The sequence below is a fragment of the Alligator mississippiensis genome, chromosome 16, assembly GCF_030867095.1.
Source record: "Alligator mississippiensis isolate rAllMis1 chromosome 16, rAllMis1, whole genome shotgun sequence".
Taxonomy (NCBI): Eukaryota; Metazoa; Chordata; order Crocodylia; family Alligatoridae; genus Alligator; species Alligator mississippiensis.
In genome coordinates, this window is record NC_081839.1 from 8,702,495 (window position 1) to 8,723,871 (window position 21,377).

General features: G+C 56.1%; 1 protein-coding gene across 7 annotated transcripts in view; it reads left to right on the forward strand.

The window, feature by feature from the left end:
* Positions 1-21,377, forward strand: part of NFIC (nuclear factor I C) — a 196,666-nt gene that overhangs the window by 71,712 nt on the left and 103,577 nt on the right. For 4 of the 7 annotated variants that reach the window (XM_059720010.1, XM_059720009.1, XM_019489923.2 and 1 more), the window contains exon 2: positions 21,243-21,362. The exons of the other annotated variants lie outside the window; for them this stretch is intronic. In XM_059720010.1, coding sequence (XP_059575993.1) covers positions 21,243-21,362 — 120 coding nt within the window. The remainder of the gene's footprint in view (positions 1-21,242; positions 21,363-21,377) is intronic. 7 annotated transcript variants of the gene reach the window in all.

Below are 21,377 nucleotides of genomic sequence, written 5' to 3' on the forward strand. Positions count from 1 at the left end.
TCTGCTCTCACCATTGAGCTCCCAGTGGCTGCAGCTGGAGGCCTGTGCATCTGGGGAGTTCTCCCCGTGTCATCGATGCCGCCGGGCAGCCCCGTCGTCCTCAGCGGCTCGTGCGTGTATCTGGTTCCTTTCCATCCCCAGCGTCTCTGTGGTTCCACAGCTATCTCTGCCCAGCGTTTTGTGACTGTTCTCTTGAAAGGGCCTTTGAAAGCTGCCCGTGCGCCTTTGGGAACCCTTTGAAATCGAAACCCCTTCGTGGAGTGAGCTTTTAACAAGAATCAAAGCCTCCAGTCGGAGACGGTTTAATCTCTTTAGCAGGTCTGGTGATCCGGTGACTGCCGCACCTAATAAAGGGAGATGCGGGCCTGAGAGTCTGCTTAGGCTCCAGCTTAGGTCATGGCTATAGATAGCCGGCAGTGTTGTAGATGAGCAGCAGCTAAGACAATATTAGAGCTTACTGAAGCATAATTCCAATGAGGGACACATGCCAGCTCCGGAGGTACAAAGCCTAACTCGGGCCTGACCTGTATTAACCCGTGGGACTCTCCTGGGTGCTGGTTTCCAGCTGAGTTGCACCTCATTCCATTAATTTCAATGGGAGATGCCCTGCAGCGAGGTCCTGGGTGGTGGACGTGGTGGGGGACGTGAGTGGTGCATGTCCTGCCCCAGAGCACCTGAGCCCTGGTAGTGCCCTGCGAAGAGGAAAGCATGCTCTGTGCTCAGGCTAGCAGCTCAGGTTGAATTAGCAGTGAAATCAAAGGAGCTGGGGCTTTCCCTGGGTAAGAGCTGGAGTTCGGTCCCCAGCCAAGTGAAGGGCACCCCTTTGTCAGCGTTGTCCGTCTGGAAGGCGCTGATTCCGGGCCAAGATGGCGCTCGTCCCGTCAGGCCGTCAGTGCCTGCCTCTGGGCCTGCCGTTGCAGGTCCGCAGTGCAACGGCCCTGATTTGTACCCGTGCACGCAGCAGGAGACTGAGCCAGGCCCTAGCTCAGCTATGCCGACACACGCCCTGTGCTAGCGAGGCAGGCGCGTCTCCTCTCTGGCACTGCTGCCAAGTGTACGCGGAGTCTCCTGGCTTGTTTTGGCCCACGTGGGTCTTAATGCCAGGGGGGCACAGACTGGGCACAGTGCTGGGGAGAGTCCTGTCCCCTGCCCGCCCCTCCCTGGTGTGTGCTGAGCACTGGGATCGGCGATGTCAGCGAAGAGACTTTGGAGAGCTGGATTTTTATTACTTGGTTGGGCCGTGCTGGTTCCCTTACGCCTTCTGAGTCAGGCTTTGCTGGCCAAAGATGGTGTCGCTTTCACTTTTGCTTCTTGCCTGTTGCGAGTTGGTTTCACTTCTCTGCCGCCCTCGGGCTGCTGCTTTTGCTTGGGGAACCTGGGCACTGAACGGAGAATCAGTGCCAGTCCCGATTCTGCAAGGGTTAGTGCAGAGAGCAGCATGAGGCTCTGGCCCTGGTAGAGGTTAAACAGCCTGCCTTTTATCAAAACCTCTGCAGGGAGGTGAATTGTAATGTCAAGTGCTTGGGCCCAATCCCGAGGTTGCTTCCCAGGTGCCCACTTTGAAGAATGCTCCCTCTGCTGCCCACCCTAGTAGCCTTGCATTGGGCACTGCTGGCAGGATCAGGCCCTTGGGCCCTAACTTAGCAGAAAGCTAGATGGGGCTTTTGCCCCAGGGGAGAGTATGTTAACCACCCCCTTTCTGTCTCCTTGGTGTGTTTCTGAGAAGTACTAGGGATAAAACCATCAGAATGTCCCAGGTGATTTAGGATCTTAGGTCCCATTTTCAGAGTGACTTAGGCACATAGTGGCCGGATCCTTGAAGTTACTTGGGCACTGAGATCAATGGGAGTTTTGGTGCCTAAATAACACCTTGGTCAGAATCTGGGCACAGGAGCTGGCCGTTTAAAGGCACATTGGCCCCTACAGCAGCAGATAGATGCCTAGGGGAATTAGTGCAGCACCCAGTCTCCCATAGCTGTTCAGTGGGACTCAGGCTTCTCTGCATCTGACTGAGCACCCCTGTGTGTTTCAGCACATAAGACCTGTGTAAATCTGTGCCCGGGTCTCCCTGGCAGCCCATGGGACTTAGACTCCGAGGCCCTTCTGGCACGTTTCTGACTGCTGCCCCACACGGCCACGTCCCCTTTAAGGCGGCTGAAGGCAGGGCGCCGTAACGGAATGCCATTGTGTTTTTTAAGAGGCATTGTTGACGAGGCCTCTAAAAATAGTCATACTGGGATCTTAATGGGACTTTGTGGGAAACCTGGAAACATTTTCCATCCCTGTAAATGAGTCCAGATGCATTAGCAGTGACTGCATCGCATCCTGAGGCAGTGCCAGAGGAAGCAGGGACGCAGGCAAAATTCTCCGGCTGCAGCAGTAACATGGTAACAGGGATGGATCGTCTTTTCCAGCCCCCCCGCGAGAGCTCTGCCCAGGCCAGAGCTGCTGAGGACAGGGGAGCTCTGCCCACAGGGTTGCTCCAGGTAGAAGTTAGAGTAGCCTCTGAGCAGACTGAGGTCCGTGGTAGCTGCCCCCTGCATGGCTGTTTCAGAGACTAGCAGCCTCCCTTCACCCCAATCTGGGGAGGTGCAGAAGGGGAGCCTAGAGCTATGCAGAAGGGATTTCCTAGGCTGAGTGCTTCCCCTTCTCCCTGTCACAGGCCGACAGGGAATGCAGGACTGTCTGTCTGGTGATCCTTGAGGTTGAAATAATGATCTGCCCGTGTGCTGGCTCGGTTGATCGTGCTAGGGCTAGGGCTGAGGCCTGCTTGGATGTGGTGCCGCGTAGGCACAGCATATGCCCCGCTCTCTGCTAGGATGCCTGGCCCCACAGCTACGCAGGCTGGCTGGTGCGGGAGCTTCATTGTTCTAGCCTCTTGGCTGGGCCTGCCGATTTGGGGCCAGATGTACGGGTGGCTCTGGAGCGGGGGCCGCGCTGAGGTTGCCCGTGCATTTTGCAGAGGCTGGAGAGCAGGCGTCAGATGGAAGCACATCCGGTCCCGGCTGATGGGAGACCTCTGCTCTGGACCCTCTGAGCGGGCCACTCCCTGCCCCCTGCCAGCTCTTCTGCAACTGCAGCATGGCCTGGCTCAAGCCCCAGATTGAGCCCATTTTCAGCTAAATAATAGCAAGCCTTTGGGCTCAGGATCGGGGGGAAATTCTTGGCCCCATCCCCTGGTCTTTGGCTACAGGGTGTCTGGCCTACAGTAGGACTGGGGGGAGCTGTTGCCATGGGGTGGGATAGGGGATGTACATCTTTCTTGTGCCATAAAGCAGGGTCTCAGGGTTGCTCCGGCTTGCAGGTGCATAGGGCTGGGTTGGGGTCAGGGTCAAGGCAGGGCTCTCTCAGCTGTTACACTGTTGGCCTCCCAGGGAGGAAGGGCCAGCAGGGCTGATTGCAGTGCCAGTGGCGCTGATTCCAGACTGAAGCCCCTGCTCCTTGCCCTGGGTGTCTGCAACATGTGTCTGGCACCACACAGTCAAAGCATGTGTAAATCCACTGGCTTCAGTGAAACCTCCCCCTTGCTTAGAGGGCAGGGCAGCTTTTCATGTCTTTGCTGAAGGCCTTTGGAGTGCCTTCCTGGCCTGAGAGACCATAGAGGACCCATTGCGCTAGGTGCTGTACAATGTACATACCATAAGATAACACAGCCCCCATTCAAAGAGCTTGGAGTCTGAACAGACAAGGCAGAGGGTGGGTGAGGAAGGGCCACGGCAGAGCTGGGATGATGACCCCAGTCCCTTAATTCAGGCTGGTGCCCTGCCCACTACTCTATGCAGTGATCTAGCCAAGAGGCTCTCTGGTAGGGGGGAAGGGACTCCGCTACCCACTATCCTCTTTTCCTCAAGTACTTCCTGTTATCTCCCCCCCACCCCACCTTCTACACACGTGCACAAATATGCACACGCACACACACACATACACATTTAACACTCCCATCAGCTGATGCCTAGGGCTGCATTATGCCCTCCAGCCTCAAACCTCACTGCGTTGCTGGGCTACCGTTGCGAGGGGGTGTGTGCTCCTTTTGGTAGGCGTCACAATGTTATCAGTGACCTAGCGGGCTGAGATAAGGGCAGCGCAGCATGGGACGTGTTGATAACATGTTAGCTTGACACTTTCCATGTCATGGACCTGTTATCTTCCTGCTCTCTAGAGTCACCCTTCTGCTGAGGGCTTCTGTACGCCGATGAATTCCTCCTCTCGGCCCAGATGTCTGGTCCTGCCACGTTTCCTTCTTGGGCACCTGCTTCCCCTGGCATCGATAGCCTGCTCTGCCAATGCTGGGAGGGGCTCAGACTTTTCTGTGCAATGACTGGAGCTGAAGCTGGTTCCAGCACAGGTTATAAATCTGGGGAGTCATGAGGGTCTGGCTGCCCCCACCGCAGGGGGCTACATCAGCCTGGCACTTGGACCCAACACAAACCAATGCCCCTCCCTCTGCCTCGGCCTCCTCTTGTATATTTGGACTCTTGGGTGGGGATTATCACTCATGGCATCGAGGGGGCACAGGGTGCCTGGTCTCCATGTGCATCTCCCAGTTTTACTGGGGCACGGATGATCACAATCGCCGTGCAGTGGCTGAGCCCTGGCACAGACCCTGAACAGCGCTGCCGGCAGGGTGCCTGGCTTGACTGTGACTGCTATACTTATGGGGCCAAGGACCCTCCTGCCTCTGGTGCTCCTCAGCCATCTCTGCTGCAGCACCCCATGGGACTGTCCCATGCGGGGAGGCTACTGCCGTGCTGTAGACATCGTAGATAATGCATGCAGCAGGTGGGAGCTCCCGGACCCTGGCTCCAGGCCGTACCCACTTTGGGTGACTTTGTGGATGACTCCTGCAGTGAACAGCAATGGGGGTGTTCCCAGGGGACCAGGACAACAAAGTCCTCTGAAGCATCTTGCTCTGGTCACTGAGGGAAGCAGGATACTAGGCTACCCGGTCCTTGTCTTTGATGTGTTCCAGCAGTGCCAAGGGCCCCATGTACCAGCAGATCTTTCCACACAGGTGAGAATAAACCTGAGATGCCAGGGGAGAGCTCTGCTGAGCACCCCAGACCGAGTCTGGAGCTGCGTGCAGCGGAGCAGACTGGGTCCGTGGGCCAGCCTGGTATCTACCCCAACACGGGCAGGTTCTGCTCCCACCATTCAGTGCCATACCCACGTCATAGCCCCTTGGTGGTTTTGGCTGCTCCCCTGTGGTCCATCAATGTTTTTGGGTGTTAGGGTGTGGGGGCCGGGGCTGTCAGCTGGTGGGGCAGACCTAGAGACCAGGGCGCTTGATATCCTATACAGCAGCAAGCCAGGCTCTGGCCCTGCAGCCCTTCCTCCCAGCATTGGGCCCCTCGTGTACCCTCTGCCTTTCACGCTCTCCAACCTCTCCTCCCCTGTGGCTGCCCCCCTCCCTCCCCCCTCCCCGCAGCATTGCGGTCTGATGTACTGCGCCTTCGCAGGGAGTTTCTCGGCCTCTCTGCAGCACCACGCGATTTTCCACCCTCTGGACTTCCTGGCTCATAAACCTGCTCAAGTGCTCCTGCTGCGGGCATGCAGGCCCCGGTGTTCAGTAGAGCTGTGTGGCCAAGCCCTCACCCCCCGGTCCAGCCCATGGTGGGGAACAGGGCAAGGGTTAATGGGGAGCCTGGGCTGTCTGAAAGCAGCCTCGGGTCCTTCCACATCTCTCTGGCATTTTGCTTCCCTTGGTCACACGCGTTGTAGCCAGCCCCTGGGGATGCCTTGTAGCTGAGCTAATCACACAGGCCCAAGTAGGAATTCCACTAGAGACCTGTAGCCGGTTTCCTAGGTTGTTCAGGTGTCTGCTGGCCTTGCTGGCCGGAGGAGGAGCTCAGGAATGAATGGCCGATATAGCTCTGGCCTTGCTCCAAGAACACGCTGCCTGCCTCCAGCTGGAATTTCCTTCTCTCGGAGACAGGTGGGCTGGGACCTGGGACTGGCCTGAGATGCCAGAGACTTGGGTTGTGTCCTTGGCTTGGCTGCTGCTTGCAGGGTGACCTCGAAGCCCGGGGGTCTACAGGACATATCCTCTGAGATGCTGCTGGATGGCCATGGTGATGGGCAGCCTGTGTGTGGGAGGGTCTGATTTACTCCATAACTTTGTGTCAGCCACTTCTGTGCTCTGTGCCTCAGTTTACCCATCTGTAAGATGAGGATAATGTAGCTAGCCAAGGGAAGGCCACTGGGGAATGTGTGTGATGGGCAGTGCTATAGCGAGCAGGGTCCAATGTGCTGCAGCCTCTTACTTCAGCTGCAGTCGGTGGGGCTGTGGGGGCTGCTGGGAACATACCATAACCTTGAGGGGCTGAGAGAGGACTCCCACCTCCATAGTACCCTCCATGAAGCATGCACCAGGGTGTATTGGCCCCTTCGCCATATCTGAGGAGTTCGGCAGTCAGTCAGTCACTGGAGTGATGGATAGTTGGAGCGGGGCAGGGGCGTTGCTGCTGCTGTCCCTGACCATGGAGCCTCAGCAGACAGAGCGGTGGGCCTGGGCTGCCCTTTTAGATTTGGCTTGGTACAGAGACAGCCTGCAGGATGGGGCCCTGGGGCTGGAGCCAGACCCCCTCTTGGATCCAGGGCTCTGCCTTGGGGTTGGTTTTAGGGGTCACTAATGCATCACTAGCAACACGGGCCATTGCCTGAGCCGGAGGCAGGTGCAGGAGGCTGGCGGAGCACCCTGCAGAGACATGCCCATCATGGTGCAATTCTGCTCCCAGGGTTGCTCTGCAGGTCTCTGCCAAACAGGTTCTGCATTTGGTGCTGCTGCCGAGGCGCCAAGGTCCTTGGGGATCTTGCAGAGGTCCTTGGGGAATCCTGGTGCGGCTGCTCTGAAGTGCCGAGAACAATCGGAGACTTGCTCAACTTGGGAAAGTGCTTAGGAGCCTTGGGAAGCCGCCCTTGCTTGGTTGGGCCAAAGAGCCCTCAAGCACCGATGTCTTCAGCCAGATTCAGGGTGTGGGCGGCCACACCAGCTCTTGCAAATGCAGTCCCTGGTGATCGAGGTAAAAATCTCTAGTCTAGACAAACTATCCCCATGTTACAACTTGGAATTAAGAGCTCTCCACGTGTTGTCCTCTGGCTGATCCAAAGCCCCAGCTCACCTAAGGTTTGGGATATCTCCAAAATGCATCCAAAATATAACATTGCCAGCCCAAGCATTCAGAAATCATAGGACAGGCCAACGTTCAGGAGTTTGCATTAAAATCATGAAGCGTCTTTAAAAGAATCTATCTTGGTGCCTTTCTGTTTGTATTTCTGAGCCTGGAGGTCACGCTCTGGTCCATTTGAGACTTTGTTCCTCGAGCCCTGAAGGCTAAAGTGCTGAGACTGTCCTGTAATCACAGGATTCCAGGAGCTGGGGCTTTAAAGATAGCACCAGCTCTCAGGAAAGTTATGATAAAATTAGTTATCATGGTGGATATAAAGGACTGCAATGTAACAGGAACTCTACTGGCTCCTTCAGGCACGAGGGCATTGGCAAATTAGCTGCCAGGTGCCACTTGACTTCCCATTGCCTCCAGGCAGTGTGAGGCAGTGGGTGGAGCACAGGGCTGGGGTCAGGAGACCTGGCATCACCTATGCAGCTCTGTTGTGGTCTTGCTGGCCGGTGGTTTGTGATGCAATGGAAACAGTAGGTTATCAAGGAGGGGGCAGATTTTTTTCCACCTGTTGGGCACCTAAATGCTGCTCTATTCCATCCTACCTGAGTACCCAACAAAAACCGATAATGCAAAAGGTGCTGCTTTCTGTGACTCAGCCTTAAGGGGAAGATGCTGGGTGTTACAAGAGTAGGTGAATTATGGTAATGGCTTTTCAGGGACTTGAACAAGGTGAAAGATTCACATTTAGGCACCTAAGTCCACCTAGGCATCCAGCCTGCGGTTCAGGAGGTGATGCACACATGTACACCTGCACCCACCCTCTTCTCTCTCTGTGTCTCACCAAGACTTTGATTTTGTTTTCTCTTGTTGGAGACTTCTTCCTTGTCACCAGCCCGCTTTTGGGGTGGGACGGGGGGGAGCACAAAGAAGCAATCACTTGCTTTTAATTGGAATGGGAACAATAAAACACGAAAGAACAAAAGTCAAGTCTCTGGAAAGACCTTGAGGGAGAGCTGTGTTCTGTATCCTGCCACTCCACCTGCTCCAGGCCTCAGTTTCCCCATCTCCAGCCGGGGGACGGGGCTAGGAACAGCATTTCCCTGTAACGAGTGTTGAGGTCCGGATGAAGAGTGCCTGCCACGCGCTGAGCACCGGCTGACATGGGAGGGAGGCTGAGGCAGAGCTCTTCTAGTCTCCCCGGACTGAAGCCCCCGTGGATATGACACCACCTTTCATTGCTAGGGCCCCTTTCACCTGTGGGGCTCTTGGCACGTGGCTGAACCCTCCCAGACACATGCTTTTAGCATCCTCCTGCTCCTACAGGGGCAGAAACGGGCGCTCAGTAACTTGTCCGAAGGCACCGCTGTCCAGCTCCTTGTCTAACCTCCTTCGCTGCCTGCCCGAGTGTCCCAGCACGGGGTTTGCACCGCATGCTCTGCACAGACCTCCCCCCCAGCGCCTGCCGGGGTCACGAGCCATGGCTCTCTGACCCCGGGCTCTCGGCCACCGTGCTAGCCAGGCGCCGGGCTACGTGCAGCTCCTTCCCCAGCACACGCTGTGCAGATATTCGGAGTGCTGCCTAAGCCATCTGCGTCCGAGGGCCAAAGCCCCGCTGGTGCTGCTCCCTCCCTCCGGAGGACGTGAACTTTTCACCTCCCAATCTAGGGACAGGAAGCCTGTCGGCCTGCGCTAGCCAATCCTCTTGCGAGGTTACCAGCTCCCCTGTGAAAGGCCTGGGTTATTTTTAACTGGTGACTTAGCTTAGTTCTCTCGGGCCTGGATTTGCAGTGCAGTAAACACGCTAGTGAGGTGTGTGCAGGGCTCTTCTTTGGAGCAGGGGGGAACCAATGCAGCCCTGAAGCCCACTCCCGAGACTGGGCTGCAAGGAGAGCTCCAAGGTGCTGCTCGAGAGCCAGCCCGCGGCTCCGTGCCCCATGCCCTCAGCACCGCAGCAGGGATGCGGGGCGTGTGACGGGCAGCTGTGCCCCCTGCTCCTGCTGGCTTGCAGTGTGCAGAGGCTGCAGACCCAGCCTTGAGCAGCTGCAAGGGCCCACGTGCATGTGCTGTGATGGTCCTGTATTGGAGTAGGGGCTGTGCGTGGTTTGAAGGGATATGTTTCTTGGGGTAGTGGGTGGCTAAGGCATCGCTGAGGTCTGCGGGCTCTTCCTGTAGGTGTATTTCCAGGTGGGGTGTTTGCTTCTGTGCAAATTGCCCTTTCTGGGGGGGCTGTTTCTTAGCTGGGCTTCCTGTGCTTTGGGGTTCACCTGCAGGCAGAGGCTTGGTGTGACCCTTCCTGGGTCTCCTTCTGCTCCCCCAAGGGCAGCAGCGTGGAACAAAGACCCTCCTCCTCCAGACTGAAGCTACTGCTTGCTGGCAGCAATACGCTGCTGTGTCTGTAGTGGCCTGAAGCATGGTCCATGCCAGGCCACCTCACTGTCCCGACTGTCTGTGTAGGCTCCCAGGTCACTGGAGGCTCCCACCTCTGCTTCAGACTCCAGGAGATGCCCCAGCTGGACTCAAGGCACCAGCCTCTATAAGCCAGGCATCTTCTGGAGCCAAGCTGAACTGTGGCTGCTCAAGGGCCTGGGGATCCCCCACCCCCAGAGTGTCTGTTTGTATAAACCAGCTAACTCTCTGGAGAGGAAATGCCCAGGTGGGGTAGGTGTGAGTGAGTCAGCAGTGGGCACCACAAGGGCTGTCTGTGCAGCTCACCATAGAGCAGGAGCCACATGGGAGGTGGGGAGGAGCCCAGCATAGTGCCCTGGCTCACCTGGAGATGAGTTCCCCTGGCAGAGCCGCTCCGCACCCCACAGAGCCCTGCCTCCGCTGCCCCTATCCGTACCCTGCATCTTCCAGCCGCCCCCGATGTGCTCATCTGCAGTGTCTGTAGGCAGGGTGAGACTTGTGCTCCCTCCCAAGGTCTCACCTCCATCTCCCCCACTTTGGATGCAGGGCTCCAGGCAGCCCTCCTAGGCTCCATCACATGCTGGTGGGCTAGCGTACCATGTGGGCAGCTCCATGCCCCATGCTTCCTGGGGGTGCCCAGGTTGAGGGGCAGAAAGTTGCAGGTCTTGCCCCTGGCCATTCACCTTTGGTTTCTAGTGGGTCCTGAGGTTGCAGGTCACAGGATTAAGGAGCCTGGGGCTGTGGCTGATGGAGGAGTATTATGGTCCTCCCCATTTAATGGAGATGAATCGCCCTTTCCTGAGCACAAGGCTGCACTGCTCCAGCCAGCCAGGCCACACGCGCCCAGGAAAGCAGAGTCTGGACCCCTTTGCATCCTGCCCTCTCTACCAGTCTGCCGTCCCTGCCTGCAGCAGCGCTGTCCCCTTGTGTTGTCCCTGCCTCCGAGGGCCCGGAGCGATGTGTCGAGTGAGTGGAGACACAACCACTGCTCAGATCATGATTCAGTGGCTGTAAATACACAACGCCGAGTCTTTTCCTCGTCTCTGGACTGGAGGTCAGCTGTCCCTTCAGCCAGACCCTAGCTCAGTCTGTGTAGGGAAGACCTGTCCCGTCTCTCAGATCTCTACAAGGGAAGTCACCGAGTGCAGCTGAGCAGTCCGTATAAACTGCCGGGCGCGGTGGGCTCTGAGGGGAGCAGGGAAGGGGCTGCCCATGGTGCCCAGCTGCAGGGATCCGATATCATGGCGAGCAGGCCGGCCCGGCAGGCAAGGCAACGGAGAGGGGGCAGGGCAGGGCTGGGAGTTGGCAGGATCTGCGTCTTTTGCAAAACTTTTTCCAGTTTCGCAAAACATTTCCCTTAGTCTGAACCCCTGGGAGCTGGAGGCTGGGAAGCCACGTGGCTCCAGCTCTGTGGTCCTCCAGCTGTTCCCCAGAGGACCTGCACTGCTTGGCACCACCGTTCCCTAGCGCAGCTGGGGGCTGTCAGGGGTGGGCTCCATCCACCCGACAAAGACATTTCCACAGGAATCTCTCTCTGGTGTAGCTGCTACCCATATCCCTGCAGGTATCACACCTCCAGAACCTAGCAAGCAGCAGGGCCCCTTGGTATTTTAGATCTGGGCTCTAGTCCTGCTCCTCCTGCAGACTCCCTCCTCCCATCCATGCCTCAGTTTCCCCATCAGTCAGTGCTGCTTGTGCTGACATGGTGATCTCACAGCCAGGAGGCAAAGCACCAGCCAGTTGTTTCTTGTTCTTCCCATGCTGACGTCTGCTATGGATAGCTGGGCTGGATCGCACCAAAGAAACGCCAGACAGCACTAGGCAGCCAGTAATGGCTAGTAATGATTAACTCTGAAGTTCCTGGCACAGGGACAGCTGTGGTGGACATGTGGGAGATGCAACAGTATCCTGGGGCCAACCCAGGCTACAGAGTTGGAGGCAACGGGCTACAAACAGCTCCTGGCTTATCTTAGCAACTCCTGCACTAATTCCCAGGCAAGCAACAAGGCTCCTGTGCCAGCTCAGGCTGCCCTGGAGCCTTCTGTTCTGTCCTAGGGACTCAGTAGCAGGCACGCAGCTTCTTCCTTCATTTTCCAAAGTGACCTCCCAGTCCCAGGGCTGGATGGAGCCCCTCAGTGACCCATAGAAACAGCCTCAGCTCTTTGCTTCCCATTACAACCCACTCTGTCTACAAAGGGGACCCACTGGCATACTGCTCCAGCTGCAGCCAGCAGAGACACACAGGCTGCTTGGCCCCACCAGCTTGCCTGTGGTGACTGGGGAGCCCAGCTGGGAAATGAGCTCCAGGGAGGATTCATGGGCCAGGCCTGCTGCAGGTCACATGCTGAGAGGGCTTTGGAAGCCAATGCAGACACTGCTTTCTCTTATAGCAGCGTTGAAAGGCCCCTTCCCTCATCTCTGGGACAATCTGCAAAACAATCTCCCCCCCGTGATTCCTTCCTTGTCTCTCTGGATGGTAAGATCCCTCGGGCAGGGGCCTGTGTAATGAAAATAGCTCACTCCGGAGCACTTCTCAAGTTCAATAGACACAGCATCCATACCTGAGATCAGACAGTGAGCTGCTGGGGGCAGGGGCTGTGTGTTGTGGTTATTGTGAGTATTATCCTGCCACCCCTTGTATTACAGAGGGTCTGAATCTGATGGGTCCTGAACACCTGGGACTGCCATGGGTCTCTCTGCCCCCTGTTGTTGCGTGGTTCAGGCCCAGGGGTGTGTATGGAGCTGCTCTGCAGGGTAGCCTGTTTCTCATTGGCACCCACTAGTGCTGGCCGCTGTGCCAATGTGTGCATTGTGGCTTGTATCAAGTTGGCATCCGGTAGCACCGACAGTCATGCCTGCTTTTTGCTTCCTTGCCCAGACCTCTACATCTACCCCAGCCCTTCACACGCCCTCACTACTCTGCACAGAACAGCAGCCTGGGGCCAGAGGTGGATCCTTCCATCCTACCCCCGATTGCTCCCTGCAGTTGGATCTGGAGTTCATCACTCCCTGACTTGAGCTGTTGTGTAGCAGCCTACAGTGACTGAGTCCACCTCAGAGGTGGCTGCAGCTGTGGGTATGGATGAATGAACACATGATGGCAGCTACCCGCGTGCCTGCTCTTAGAGCCTGCGTGCCTGTTCGAGCCCAGCCGTAAGCAAGAAAGAAACGTGTCCTTTTCTCTGCACTGAAATAGGGCTCAGTTGTCTCAGTCCAGCTTCTGATGACCATCGGGTAAGAGCAAGCACGCAGGCCGTTACCCCAGGGCACCCTGTGCAGTTAAATCCACGCACCCTTTGACCTGGCTGCTGTTTGCTCAGTGCTTCATACTGGGAGTATGTGCAGGGAGCTGGGGAGGTGCCATGAGGTGAGAGGCTAGTTCAAAGGCACCGGGTGCTGTTCTGATCACCCAGGATCCTGGCAGGAAGAAGCAGAGAAGCACATTTTGTGCTGTTCCTCTGACTGCTTCATGGGCTGGCAGCAGACCCAGAATTCAGCATTACCTGCTGACCTGCCAGTGGGAGAGCTGCATTGCAGGCACTGACCCAGTTGCCAGAGGCCCTGCACCCTCCTGGTGGCAGGGATTACCCCGAGAACAAGCAGTGCCTGGGAAAGGTCCTGGCGTATTAGTGCTGCAGACTGAAGGGTACAGCCTGGACATATTCCCTGAACCTCTGATGCCCCCAAGCTTGCTCCACCGCCAGCGTGCTAGTGCCGGAGCTGGAACCAAGACAGCACATTTAAGAGCACAATTCTGCCTCTTTGGGTTCTCAGGGTGATTGCTTAGTCTCAGGGGGGACTAGTTAGCCTCACTGGTGTTTGCATGGCTACCTGCCAGCTGGGCTTAGGCTCTCAGATAGCAGTCTTGGGCAGGATTCAAACTGACAGCTTTGGGATGGACGGTCCAAAACCCACTTTGAGCAGAGCCCGGTGTAACCCCCAGCTGGCCGAATGCTCAATTCCAGCGACTGGCGTTTCTGTACCGTGTGCTGCCATGGAGTCCAGTGGTTAGGGCAAAAGATCAGCCACCCAGTACACAATTTGGGCAGGAATCCAGGCCCCTCTGAGCCCAGGTGCACTGGGGAGGCTTCTCCTCCCACTCAGGCCTCTGGTAGCAAAACCCAGCCCACACCTGTGCCAAAGAAGACAGCTTCTGCTGGATCCGTGCTCTATCCAGGCATGGCACCATCTGTAACACAGTTGTCTCTGCACACCCCTGTGCAGCAGGGCAGTGCTGTTCACCCCGTTGCGTGGGGACTGATTGGTTTGTCTGAGGTTCCAGTGTCAGAGCGAGGATTTGAACCTAGGTCCCTCAAGCCCTGGTCAGTGCCCTAACCACTGAGCATCCCTCCCTCTCGGCTCCTGGGTGCTGAGGAAGCAGGCAGGACTTGCACATGAGGAGCTGGAAGGTGGTCAGTGACTTGCTTAAAGTCACATAGGGCATTTCTGGGGGCGCTGGGACATGACCCCCCGCATTTACTACAGCCACAGAGCAGCGCTTTGCCCATGAGGCAAGCCTGCCATTCTCTTGTACCTCGTCATCGCCTTTCCTCCTCACCCCATCTCCTTGCTCCCTGGACTCCTCTCACTGTGAGCTGCTCTCCAGAGCCCTGGTCAGCCAGTGCTCAGGATGTCAATGATTGCAGGGTGCCAGCTGGACGATGGCTTCCAGGAGCAATGTGATTAAATGCCACCTCTGGGCATATGTCATGGGACATTGCCTGAGGCTGGGCTGCCCGGGCAAGAGGAAGTGAGAGGCGAGGAAGGGGACGATGGAGATTTTATTCTGCAATTCATCATTTTTCCTTTCACATTTGCATTGATTCCTCCTAAACTAACACTCTCTGCCTTTGTCCCTTTCTTGAAGGCTCTTTTGTTTGGTGTTTATGAGAGCTGCAATGTGACCCAAGTGCTTGGAAGCCAGGATGCCTGGGATCTCTTCACAGCTCCGCTGTGTAGTCTGGGCCTCCATCGCTTGCCAATTCTGGTCCTCAGTCTCCCCTGTATAACTGAGCAGTCCTGGCAGTGCTGAGAGGCTGGATTATTGCAAGGCACCTGGAGAGCTGTAGATGAAAGGTGCTAGAGGCGTAGCTACAATTATAAGTAGACTCGTCTTAATAATTAGCTAATGATGAGTAGAAATGGATTTCCGCCTCTTGATCAATTATTGTAAAATGGATTCTAATATGTTGCAGAGAGAGCGCGCCTTGAAAGACTGTACATATTTCAGGGGCTAAGTGCTATGTAACAGTTACTATAACATCCTATAAGTAAGGATTTTAAACTCATTAGTATTAGTTTGCGACAGGTTTCTAAGCTTTCTGTGGGTAACGCATTACCAGAAGCCATTTCTACGTGCCGTTGAGTAACGGCTACCAGAGGCTTTGTGCGTGCAACCAGACTCGGAGAGCTATGGCAAGGGCGATGCAGGATTCCAGCTGGTTGGATCTGTTGTCTGAAGGCCGTGGCCCCCAAACTGGCACAGTCGTGCACAGGCAGGCATCTGATTGGGATTGGGACTATGCATGGTGAACCCAGGCCAGGGAGCATGTGATGGCTGCGGACCTTGGTGCATTCTGTGAAGAAGGAGGAAAAATAAGGTGTGGGAAACAGAGGCTGGAAAGCAGGGAAAGCCGCCGAGTGAATCTGTTTCAGAGCTCAGCATCAACTCAGGTCTCCTGCTTCCCAGCCCCTGGGTTTACTCTCCCACCATTTCCTGGTTTATGACAGCCCCAGACCAAACTCCGGGGATGAATGCTGCCATATAAAGGTACAATATGCAGGTTAGAGATATTAGGTTAGATATTAGGACACACTTTCTCACTACGGTAGAGAAGCACTGGAACAGGATATCCAGAGAGGTTGTGGAATCTCCATTCTTGGAGGTTTTTAAGACCTGGCTAAGCAGAGCCTTGGCTGGGATGATCTAGTTGGGAATAGACCTCCTGAGGTCCCTTCCAACCCTCATTTTCTGTGATTCTATTATTCTGATCTAACTGCTACTCAGTGATTCAAATCCAGGCCAGATTGCTGCTCTTGCCTCTTTGGTGCTCGCCTCCTTGGACTCAACCAGCCTCCCATGCTGAATAGTGATGAGAGGCTTACCAAGGCCTAAATCATGGCTCCCAGCACAACCAGCATGTAGGGGGACTGGTCAGGGTACCTGTGGTAAGAGGAGGCATTCAGGGCCTGGTTTTCCAGTGCCTTGATCAAGGCCAGGGCTCAGCTCCCAGTTAGGCGTAAAAACACGAGCTCCCAACATGCAGATTTCCCATCAGGTGGCCATAAAGTGTCCTGGTCTTTGGGGAGCACTGCTGGACCAGCACTCAGCAAACAGCACCACATGCAAACCCATCCCTCTGGGTCTCTGGCTGTGAAAGAACAAGCCAGAGACCTCCCTGTTGGATCTCGGCCCTTTGCCGTTGGCTCAAGACCTGGCTGCTCCCTGCCAAGCGCCCTCCTCTGCTCCCAAAGGGATTGCGCTGCCTGGAAGTGGGGACTGGAAGCTTGCAAGGACTGGGACGGGGAAGCGTGGCCTCGGTCGAGGAGACCCCTTTGCCTGTTTCTCTCTGGGCCAGTTCTGGAGCTCTGGGTTCGGGGATGGGCGGGAGAGGAGGCTGCCAGGGCCAGCCGCATTTTTTGAGGTGTGCGGTTGGCTGGCAGAGCAGCGAAGCATCCTTTAGTAAAATAAACCCTGTGTGGTCTCCACACGGGCCAAGATGCCATTAGGTTGCCCTGGTGTCTCTCCACATACTATGGGCCTCCCTGTGGGAACATCCTCCACCTCTTTTCCTCAGCTCTGAAGACATAATACGCCTTGCCAGGGCCAGTGGCTGGGGCAGGGGCTGGAGAGGTGGGGGACACGCACACTGCGGGCGGCAGAGCTGACGCGCTCCGGGATTGGCACTCCCTGCTTGAGCGGGTCGGGAATTTCCGGATGAAACAGTGCTTCATTGGAAAATTCAGGTTGTCAAAACTAAAACCGTTCCTGGAAATGAAGCGGTTTTGGCAAAACTCTTGCTGGGGAAGATTCCTCTGGCTGGGGCAGAACGTCCGGTCCCAGGCAGAGAGCTGGAGCCACCCCAGAGCAGCCGGGTGTGCAGCGCGCACACCTGGGGAGTGGGAGACGCAGGCTCAAGTCCTCACCTGCAAGCAGCAGAGAAGGGACCTGTGCCTCCTTCTCCCCACTCCAAGCATACGCCTCACCTAGGTCCATAGTCAGTACAGGCCTCAACCAGGTCAGGATGGTCTTGATGTCTGCGTTGGGCACAGCTCCACCTGGCACAAATACTTCCGTACTCCTTGGAGAAGGGACTTGCCCTGGGTCTCCCATGAGGGACGGGGCTACAGAATCAGCCTCTCCTTATTTTTCATGACAAGCTTCCAGATGTCTCGGTTTCATTCCCAGCACAGGGTGGGGAAAGGTTGGAAATCTCAGCCATTTTCCCAGGGAGAAAAGTGGTTTCCTCTGCTCCTGGAGCCATGGGGTTGCGTGCTCGTTCCAGCTTGCTTTTGAACTCCGGCTCCACCCGAGGACAGAGCCAAGATCCTGGATTCGGGGGCACAGAAGTCCTTCTCGCTCCCCATGTAGCTGGGGGGCGGAGGGGAAGCACCGTTGTAGTTTGCTCCCTTTGTTTGCCATGAGCATGGGGGAGCTAAGAGCCGGGAGAGGGTGGCTTTGGGCAGGTGGGGCAGTCTGGATTACCGGCCTGGCTTGGGGCTAGGGGCCAGGTGCTCCTGAGCTCTTATCCCAGTTTCCCCAGTGACTCCGTGTTGATCTTATGTGAGTTTTCCTGTCTCAGCTCTCCACTTGTGAGTGGTGGCTATTGCTCCCCTTCCTGTTTAGGCTTCAGTATATATGCACCGTGTTCTGGGCCCCCTGGTTCAAAAAGGCTACGGAGGGGTGACATGGACGGGCTGGTCTGGCTTGTGCCACAGTGACATGGCAGCTATGTTGGGAGAGCAGGACAGGGCCCCCTCTCTGCTCAGGCAGGACCCCACAAGCTGGCAGGCTTCTCCAGACCTTGCAGAGTCCACACAACCGGGCTGGAAATCTCCCAAGGACAGGATCTCCTGCCAGATTCCTGGCCGGAAATGCCACAAGAACAGCCTTTGCTGTGGTATTGCAGCACGTCTGCTCCGGCAGGCAGCCGCGCAAATGAAAACAACACAGGAGAAAGTTAACCAGACCGTTGCTGAGCCGCTGGAAAGGGCTGGTCTGACTTGGAGGCGAGTGGGGGCCCTTGCTTTTTCAAAACCTCGTCTCTCATCCTCCTGCAGTTGATACTGTGATGACCCGGCTGGTGTCCGGAGGTGCATGCATTACTGTCCTTTACAGGAGAAAGCCAGAGTCACTCAAAGCCTATATATACCCTATACTGCCAAGTGATGTGGTGATACTCCTATAGCCCAAGTGCGGTTGGGGGGGGGTCAATGCCTCCGTGCCTGCTATTGAAGATGTCCAGGTGGCTGCTGTCCCCAGTTCAGCGCATACCCATCAAATCGTAGGGGGTGCGGCTTGTTGGGCTGGGGCCAGGCATCAGTGTGCGTCCACCTACAACTTGTGACGTGATTGAAACAAATAAATAGCTGGTAGAGCAGATGTAGGGCAGGCTGGGCTCCGAGCCTTCCTCTGGTGGCAGAGGGGGTGGCACCAGCTGGCCGAGCTGAGCTGGGCTGGAGCTGCCAGCCGTACAGACAGGCCATCCTGGAAACAGTGAAGGAAGGAACATTTTGGCTGGGGGCGAGGTTTCTGTGCCATTTGCTCTTGGCAGCTCAGGGTAGCCGGGCTGTGTTTTGCTTTCTGTCATCTCCCTTATGTGATAGTAGCACCCAGAGGCCGCAGCCAAAGTGCAGGCAGCCTCTGCCCCAAAGAGCTTCCAGTCTCCACATGAGATCAGCGCAGGTGCAGAGCAGGGCAGGGATTCACCCAAGCCCCTCCAGCAGGCTGCTGCTAGAGCCAGGAATCGAACCCAGATGTTCTGACCTTCTATACACTGAACTGCTTTCACTCCTGCCTGTGCATCAGCATAACCCCAAGCGTTACTCTGTCTTTGCATCCCACAGTACTGATGTGGATTGGGGCTGGGGCTCACTTTTTCTTCTTTAGATATACAGTGTCTACCACGTTGAGGGCGGTGTCTGTAAGTGGGGCTCCTTGGTGCTACAGTAGTAGTAGGAGTCATAATAACAGGGCATGTGCCCAGGCTCAAGAGAGGATCAGTCATATTGTAAGTGGATGAACCAAACTGGCTGGAGATGAGTATAAAGACCAGCACGGTCAGGTTGGGAGCACTGGGCACTCTATGGGAAGCATGGGAGAAAGCCAGATGCCAGATGCAGAGAATAAGAGCATAACAATAGTATGGGATGCTTCAGTCATTACTGTTCGGAAAGTAGGTGCTAGAAAATGAGGAAACGGTAATGATAAGGAGGGTGAGTGCTTAATTGCAGACTTCTTATTCCTGTTTGTTGCGAGCGTTCAACTGAAAGGGCAAGAAAAGCTTGACAAACCAAATGTGATACAGCAAGGACTAAAGAAACCCTATGCATTATAGTGCTGGTTGTGGAGGACGGGGATTTCAGGATGGAAGGGGGGCGCAGTCCTGCCTTTATCAGAAATCGGCTGTTACAAGAACCCGGGTCCCTCAGATGCTAATGTCGATGAACCTCTGAAGTGCTGGGGGAGATGATAGCACGCGGTTACCGATGAGTTGGCCTGATGTAGACTTTCCTGGAGACCATGTTGCCTCCAATGCCTTGGGTGTTGAGGATCCATACTAATGCTCTCTCTCTGTCCATCAGTCTGAACTCCTGCCACCGCTTTCTCTGCCCTTTTGCCTTTCCTTGAAGAGCCCAAGCCCCAGCCTCGTTCTGCATTAGGAATGTAACTCTCCACTGGGCACTTCCATGCCCAAACCCTCACAGACAGTCCTCCCTCCACTATATATAAAGCTAATTTCAGACCGGACGGTCACTTGCTGCTCCCCAGCTAACACTTGTATTTATGTTCCCTTGCCTGGCCTGGCCCTTTTAAAGCAGATTAACTGTATGTGGCAATTTTGTGCAGAGATAATCCAGACGGGGAGGGAAAGTGGTTGCAGTGGCTGATCGGATTTCAGGAGCTGCCCCTGCTTTCAATTCATCTCCAATCCCCGCTTAATCCCAGTGCTGAAATCAGTGCCGCAGCCCTTCAGGGCTCGGGGGGCTTCTGCTCCTGACAGGTCACATGTGAAGAGAGCTTGGCTGTTTCCTCAAAGCCCTGCGAATAGAGAGTCCAGGGAAACTGGACCAGGGACTCAATAATAAACTATGGGCCCTCCTGCTAGAACAAGGGCTGATCCGTACCAGGCCCCAGGAATGTGGCTGAAGAGTTAGGCTGGGAACCCTTCTAGGCCAGCTCTGTGTTTTGCAGGGTATTTACCCACTGGGGCCCTGATCCTTGACACTGCTGCAGTTTAAATAGTCATTATAATAATGGGGCAGGATGATGCAATGGAGCCATCAGCTCCGCAGACCTGCTTCTCCATTTTGGAGTCTGCTGGGACTCAGCAAAGCCCCTGCAGGGAGTTTGTTCATGTTAAAAAAGGAAGTCGGTCTGATCAGAAGGGGCCAGGAGTGGGGTTGGGGTCTGCCCTTCTTGGTGTGTAGATGTGTGCAGGCACTCCCAGGGCTGGAGCTGGAGGGGGTGGGTCAGGATTGAGGGGCATCTGCTGTGCTCTGTGCATGTAAGGTGCCCGGGACTGGAACAGCAGGAGGCTGCAGCTTGGCATAAGCAGGGTTGGCACAGCTGTATGCATATGGTGCTCAGTGCTGGTGATGGGCAGTGGGGCTGCAGGGCAGTAGCATACTTGGGGGGAGGGGGAGCAGGGCACCAGTCCCAGGTGCCGATGCAGGGGTGGCACAAAAATGGCAGTGTCCAGGGACCCCGTGCTGCGGCTGTCACAGTGGTGGCAGCTGCCTGCAGCACCACCACAACTGTGGCCGCCCCTTCTGGGTCAAGAAGGTGGGGATGGAAAGTGTGGGAACAACCCCTGCCTGTGTGGCCCGGGGTGTCTAAGAAAGCCGAGCCCCAAACTTGCCTGTCTGTCCGCCCTGTGCGTATGTTTGCAGATCAGGGCAGGGGTTCTTCTCTCCCATTGTTTTTCATGGGGGAAAGGGCTAAATGGGCCAGGTCGTTTGGGCATCCAGTGGCCCCAGCAGTCTGGGGCCCATCATGGCAGGAGCTGGTGCAACTGCTGTAGTGAGTTATGGGACTTGGCCTCCAAGACTGCCCCTTGCCAGCCCTAAATTAATGTGCTTTCAAGCCCTCGTAGAGACCTGGGAGCAAGGATCTCTGCCTCCCCTGGAGAGGGGAAGCGGAGCCCTCAGCTCCTCTGCCCACCACCCCCATGCCCACCCCTCAGGGCCAGCCTGGGTCTGCTGCCTACAGCCTCTGCTCCAGGGCTTGGCGAATGGAGCCTGTTGTCCTAGGAGGGCTCCATGTCCCCTTCCCTGATGGCTGTGAGGAGGGACATGCAGAAACTTCTTGACCCTGCCAGCAACACTAGAGGGAGGGAAGAGCAGAGCAGAGATGCCCCCACCGGCTCCGTACAGAGAGATGCCCGGGAGGTAGCCCACTGGGTGCACACTCACTGCTCATCCCACCCTCTCCCCTTGCCCCCAGGCTCCTGGTCCATTCCCCTCCCCTAACTCAGTGCCCTGGGTTCCCTCCTACAGGAAGTGCTGTGGGCTCCCCTGGACAGGCTGCCGCACACGAGGACTCGTGGGCATCACTGGGAACAAAGAGGTCACTGCACACCGGCTGCTCCATGGGGCTGTACACTCTACAGGGAGCAGGTCAGCCCAACTGGA